General features: G+C 46.8%; 1 protein-coding gene across 1 annotated transcript; it reads right to left on the bottom strand.

Moving 5' to 3' along the window:
• Positions 1-1,338: 1,338 nt before the first annotated feature.
• LOC128889393 (transient receptor potential channel pyrexia-like) lies at positions 1,339-5,930 on the bottom strand. Its single transcript, XM_054146985.1, has 9 exons — positions 5,079-5,930; positions 4,762-5,014; positions 4,480-4,682; positions 4,189-4,407; positions 3,786-4,114; positions 3,423-3,696; positions 2,644-2,934; positions 2,262-2,515; positions 1,339-2,126 (listed from the first exon to the last, which is right to left on the bottom strand). Exons 1-9 carry the CDS (start codon positions 5,460-5,462, stop codon positions 1,958-1,960), a joined length of 2,376 nt encoding a protein of 791 aa, XP_054002960.1. The 5' UTR covers positions 5,463-5,930; the 3' UTR covers positions 1,339-1,957.
• Positions 5,931-6,142: the final 212 nt, after the last annotated feature.

Below are 6,142 nucleotides of genomic sequence, written 5' to 3'. Positions count from 1 at the left end.
GTGAACAAAGAACGTGAGTAAAGGACGAGAAGAATTTTTGGACATCTGAAATTAGAAAAGTTTCATTTAGGATTCCAACATATACGATGCTTAATAACGTACGAGGTGAATTTCTAGGTAGCTAATTAATCTAGGAAACACAGGCTATGTTGTATCAAGCTTATTACCTTTACGCGCGGTGTAGAACCGCCGTTCTCGAAAACCATAATTTATCGTAGTCGAGCACTGGCCAGTTTCCATTCGATAGCGTCGATGGTGGACGCCTCCGTGCGAGGTGCAAATTCTTTTACTATCCGTTACTTGGAAATCTTTCGGATCGAGGAAACTCGTTTGTGAATTTTTCTCTGGTCCCGTTGCCCGTTTCAAAGTCGACCCTATAAATTATGTATCCTGTTAAAGCAACCTTTTTATCCAGCTCGGTGACGCCTCCTTTTTTCCTACAGCGTGCGAGTTGAATTTAACGAAACGATGCTGCGTTTGATACCGTTTTTCAGAAAAATAAAAAAAAGGGCCTGGTTGCAAAACACACTTCGCCAAGCCTGTTACAACCGTTAAAGCAGCTGCACGCATGATTTCTTTATAGCCGCGGGTGAACGATAATTTATGGTAATAAATGCGCCCGCCATCGACCTGTCCGATTTCCGTATTTAATTAAAATCTGGACAAAAACACGAGTACCCTTATTAGCCGGTAACAAAGGTGACTTCTGTAACGTTCCTGGACTCCTCCGAACAAAGCAGGCCATGTGCGTGTAATTGTGCGACCAGAAAATATTCACCTCGTATCGGAGCGCGCGTACGCGTCGCAATAAATTTAAGATGGACTGGTTGACAACTGAGCAAACCGCTGAAACACCACATCCTGTTGATATAATGCACGTGATCGTCCGTGATTATTTACACGCAAACATTACACCCGTATTAATAACCTAAAATGCCAGAATCGCTACTTTGTTAGAGTTCGCGTTAATTATTCCTCGGACAACGAACACGGTTCGCGTTCACATGTTCGTTCGTGGATTAACGTGCTTGTAAATTCCGTACCGGCTACATAAATCTTATCAACAAATTGCGATTATGCAGGCTCCACGAAATTGCCCGTATCTTAAACCGCGTCGCATGAATCACGTCGTCGATACACTCTTGGAAATTACGAACTATAGTCGAGAGAAAAACGGCCTAAAGAAACAGAAGAAGGACGCGGTAATACTTTTAGAAGTCAATTCGCGAATAGTCAACAAAATGGCCGACGCAACAAAGTATCAACTCAAAGGCAGCGGGAACAAAATTTCGCACGAAAGGAAAAACAGTTGCATAGCGTGTACGAGGTGTATTGTATTCTATGTTCTTTTCCTGTGACTATCTTTTACGTTGAATATATTTCGCGCACAATTGTTATTCAGAGGTTAAGTGTACGAAGTAAACATATCACGGTAAAAGGATACGCTACATTGTAGCTCAGACGTCCACATACTTCAAAGCTGACCATGACTCGATTTCTGTTAGTGCGCTTCTGTCGACTGTCAACAATTTTCACAAGTCTGCGTATAAATCTGAGATATCGACGGTTACTAGTCGAATGAACTTGTATAATTTCAAATACTGAACGAACTGCACACCATTTTCAATGATCCTATTCGAATCTGGTCGAAGCGCTCGCGTTACTAACCCCAAAGAATGAGACGGTCTGGCAGAGACATCTATGCAACCATATCCATTTTAAACTGTGCAGCGCTTCGTCGGTAAGTCACTGAACCACGCTATCGACGATTGGCGCTATCTACGAATGTACTTACGTACGTATCCATACGATTTTAACGATTTCGTGAGTATTTTTTTTAATATTGCACTATCATCAATACCAATTCAAATTACATTATAGCATCATCGTATTAAGTGATTACAGTAGCGAGTAGTTAATGTTTTAAAGAAAATATGCGAGGACCATAGATTCTGTTTTACACATTGGTACTTTCTCTCCGACGCGCTTGATTTTTTAAGGGCTTGGAAAACTTTCGTCTCGTCTGGCAAGGATAATAAGATGTCCTTAACTGTAGCAGCACTTCTTCCAACAGCGACGTTAATTCCGCGTTGTTGTTGTTTTCGTAAACGCCGCTCGTTATCGAGCTGGAAAAAAAGGAAGCTTTCTTTAAACCGCTGAAAGTTCGGGTTGTTACGGCGGAATTATTAATTAAAGCGTAAAGTGCTCGCGGTTCACCGCACCGCGGCGGAACTTCTCCGTTCGTAGTGCAATTTGCTCACCTTTCGGTGTCGCGCGCATTTCTCGAGGCCAACAGGAACAACGACTCCTTTAACTTCGTCGGGATGCCAGGCGATGATTCATGGAAATAATGCTCGCGACAGCCGAACGTAATTTTTGTGGGAATGCCGCGTCTCGAGTCTAGCAGCGAACTTAACCGAGGATGTAGCCAATTGCTGCGAAAGATTCGGTGTGATGTCAGCATTTCCAAGTGGCTAACGAACTCGGCCTGCTTCAGCAACTGACGAATGTGACCCTGGATGAACGTTTGCGCAGATATTAATATTTTAGGAATTCCTCTTGAAATAGTTACCCCCGTTTTATTTTAAGATAGTTATTTTTTTTTTTCTTCAAGATAGAAAGGACTCTATACGCATATCGTACCTCTTTCTCGAGGCCCTGGATGTCGTTGACCGCGAGGCCGATCATCAGGTTCATCAGGACGATACTAGCGAGCATGACGAAAGCGAGGAACACGAGCCTGCTCGTGGATGGTAGGAAGGAACTCCCATTCTTTCCGTCCGAGAACAGGGCCCCGTACTCGTACTCACCCATCATCATTACCACGGTCTTCACGACGGCCCTCCAGGAATCGCGAAACTGGTCGTTCCCGTGGAACAAAACGGCGAAGCTCAACGCGAATCCGACAATCAGGCAGACGAACGCTAGGAGAACCTGAAAGGAAATAAAAAGCCCCGGATGCGCGTTGTTATAATCGCGAGGGTGGTGGGCTCGCGCGCAGGGGTAGGCAAGTGGGTCCTGACGGGAGAGCCGTATCACCGAGGAGGAGACATTTAGAACCTTGGTCCTCTCCGGCTTTTCATTTCTAACGATATTCGCCGAAGGGAAAGGCTCCGTCTCTCTTACCTTTCGTTCCGACTAAATGCGGATCTTCCGTAACAGAGACGGAATTAAAAACCTCCCTCGGCATTAAATCGGGGTTAACGTTGTCCCTGTTCAGACGTCCCGTGAAAACGTTTCACGGCGTCGAATATGCCTGGCTTTCATTCGCGCGCGCGCGCGCGCGTTTCACTGGGATTCCGCTAAGCAACGAAGAAAATTGAGAACTTTTTCTAACAGGCCCTCGGGAACCCTTTGTTATCTTTTGTCTTTGTTATTCCAACAATCGAGGATCGGGACGATTGTTTCCAGCTACGACTGACCTTCAGAATATTCTTCAAGACCGTGGAGAACATGAGGGCGTAATATCCGAACGCCGGAAGACGGCCAACTAACAGCATCATTTGTATCCAACCGAGCAAGATTGCCACGCTGATGGAATGTAACACCCATTGCGAGGGTTGTTGAGGGGCGTTTAATACTTTTCCCCTTTCCTGGATTACAATCTCTCCCGTGTAACCGCTACTTACCGACACCGGCAGCGATATCGTCGCGCATGCGAACGTCAGCCACGTCTCGAACTGCCTCAAATAATATCTGCAATTATCACGAGTACACGTAAACCCTTTGAAAAAAAACAAAGTAACGACGTAATGGTTGTTCGTGACAACCGATCGGGACCGAACCTGGGCACCATCAACACTTGGGCCATGTTGTGAAACAGGAGGACGCACGAACAGAGAGCCAGAATTCTTCTTAATAATGCGTGATCGGTCTCGTATTGCAGCAGAATTATGGAGTAACCGGACAAGGATAAAACGAACAGAGCGTGGACGAGAACGAGACTAAAGAAGAACACTCTCAGCTTTGACCATTTCAACCAGAGAAAGGTTTCCACCAACGGATGTCGCAGTATCGTTAATTGTTCTACACCCGACGCTGCCGCGATCAGGGATGCTATCACTCCCATTTGCAGCTCTCCTTCTGGAGCCAGGACGTCGAAGTCTACGGTGATCTACATAAAAAAGAAAATGCAACCAAAGAGATGCAAAAGACCATCGAGACAAGTAGAGAAACAGTGTCACTTACATGCGAGTTCTTATCCGCGACGTTGCTGTTCACTCGCACTCGAGAATCCAAGATGTCCTTTAAAAACAACACAGGTTTCTGTATGTGAGCAAAGATTGCATCGATCACCGTGACACCAGTCTTCGTTTTCGCTGCTAGGTTTCCTCCTCGATCGATTAGTGTCTGAACGCATCGATGGTGTCCTTGATAAGAAGCTCTGTGCAGCGGTGTCCGATTAATCTAAGCATAAACGAAGCGAAAAAATCAAACTATCGATGGGAAGAAGTGTTTTCGAAGTTGCAGAGTGCCAACCTCGTCTCTGACGTCGACCTGTTCGGGAGATATCGCATCGAGGAGAACCAAAAGGGTGTCCAGGCTTCCAATGGTGGCAGCGATGTGAACAGGGGTGTTTCCTGTACTCTTGCATCGATAGAGAGGCCACGCACCTCCACCCAACAATATTTTCGTTGCCAACGGACTCCCCAAGGCTGCTGCGTGATGCAGCGGCGTGGTACCTTAATTTAAAGAGGCTCAGATTTAATAAAAGTCGTGACAAATAATTTTCTGAACATTGCACACATATTACTTAAGCACCTGTATCAGGATGAACGACGTTCGTCAACGCCTTCGCTCTCACGAGTGTCTCGACGATGGCTACAAACTTGGACATCTCATTGGCATCCTCTCGAACCACGGAGGATCCTGCCAGAAGTAACGGGGTAATTCCTCGATCGTCTTCAACATTTGCGTCAGCCTTGGCGTTTACCAAAAGTCTAATTACTTCGGCGTGATTGTTCTTCGCAGCCTGGTGCAGGGGAGTTCTGCCCCAACACTCCGGGATTGGTAACTAACAAAGCAAATTGATCAGAATTCCGAAAGCATCGATATGTGTTTTACGTCTAGTCACTAACGTTTCGGCCTATGAAACACGGATCCATGGGCGAATCGTTGAATTCCTTGGAGCAGGAATCGATTCCGACTCTGCTTTCCGTGTACGCTCCTCGTTTCAGCAACCAGTGCACCGTTTCATCGTTGCCACGATGAGCCGCATGGAACAAGGCGCATCGTCCGATTTTGTCCGCGGTGTTCACGTCGGCGCCGTTTTCGTGCAATAGGTTCAGCAACTCCGTTCTCCCGTGCCAAGCAGCCAGATGAACCGCGTTCACTCGAAGAACACCGATCGGCTGCAAAAATTTCCGATCGAAGTCTCCAGCGAGAACACGCGTAGCCGTATCGACGTCGTCGTTCTCGAGGGCGACGATCAGATTCACGTAATTCTCGTCGCGCGCGATCATTTTCGCGCGCAAACTCAACGCGGAGTACCGACATTCGCTACAGTTTCAGGTATTTGCCTGGGACTGAGGCCTAATCAACCGGGACAGATCGTTGTATTTAATTAGAAATCGCAGGATGTGGTCAAGGAAGATTGTAGTTGTGCCCCATACCATGATGTAATCGGAGTATCGATAGCGTGCTATTTTATGGTACCACGAAAGTAAACCCCTTGGGTCGTTTTTCGCAGGCGTGCTGTCCTACATTCGCTTGAAAAGGATATCCGTTTTGATATCGGAAGAAGGAGACTACAGTCTCGACGTAAACAACCTTGTCGAAATTGTTCGCAAACCTTCCTCCTAGGAAAGAACGGATTTCCACGGTCTTCGAGTACAAATACAAATCGGACGCTGTTCCACTCGTCACGATGCGTCCAAGGCGGCGACTATTGCATTCCAAGTGCACCAAAGCGCTCCGTTATCGGCGCACAGTCGCGAGTACTTGGGTATGCGCATTCGATAACGAATCTGTCAACAATGGATAACGGGATCGGTTCGCCTCGACCATCGGCGAGGAACGATTTCGTCGAGCGAAGAAGTCTGCTCTTGCAACCGTTACCAGTCACCGGCACGACGGCACAGAGGGACCCTCTTCGCTAGTTCAGGTGCACCAGCTCGAACCACGCACACACGGTGGATGCCAG

This window comes from Hylaeus anthracinus, unplaced genomic scaffold, assembly GCF_026225885.1.
Source record: "Hylaeus anthracinus isolate JK02 unplaced genomic scaffold, UHH_iyHylAnth1.0_haploid 11997, whole genome shotgun sequence".
Lineage (NCBI taxonomy): Eukaryota > Metazoa > Arthropoda > Insecta > Hymenoptera > Colletidae > Hylaeus > Hylaeus anthracinus.
This window is presented reverse-complemented; position numbering and strand designations above follow the sequence as displayed.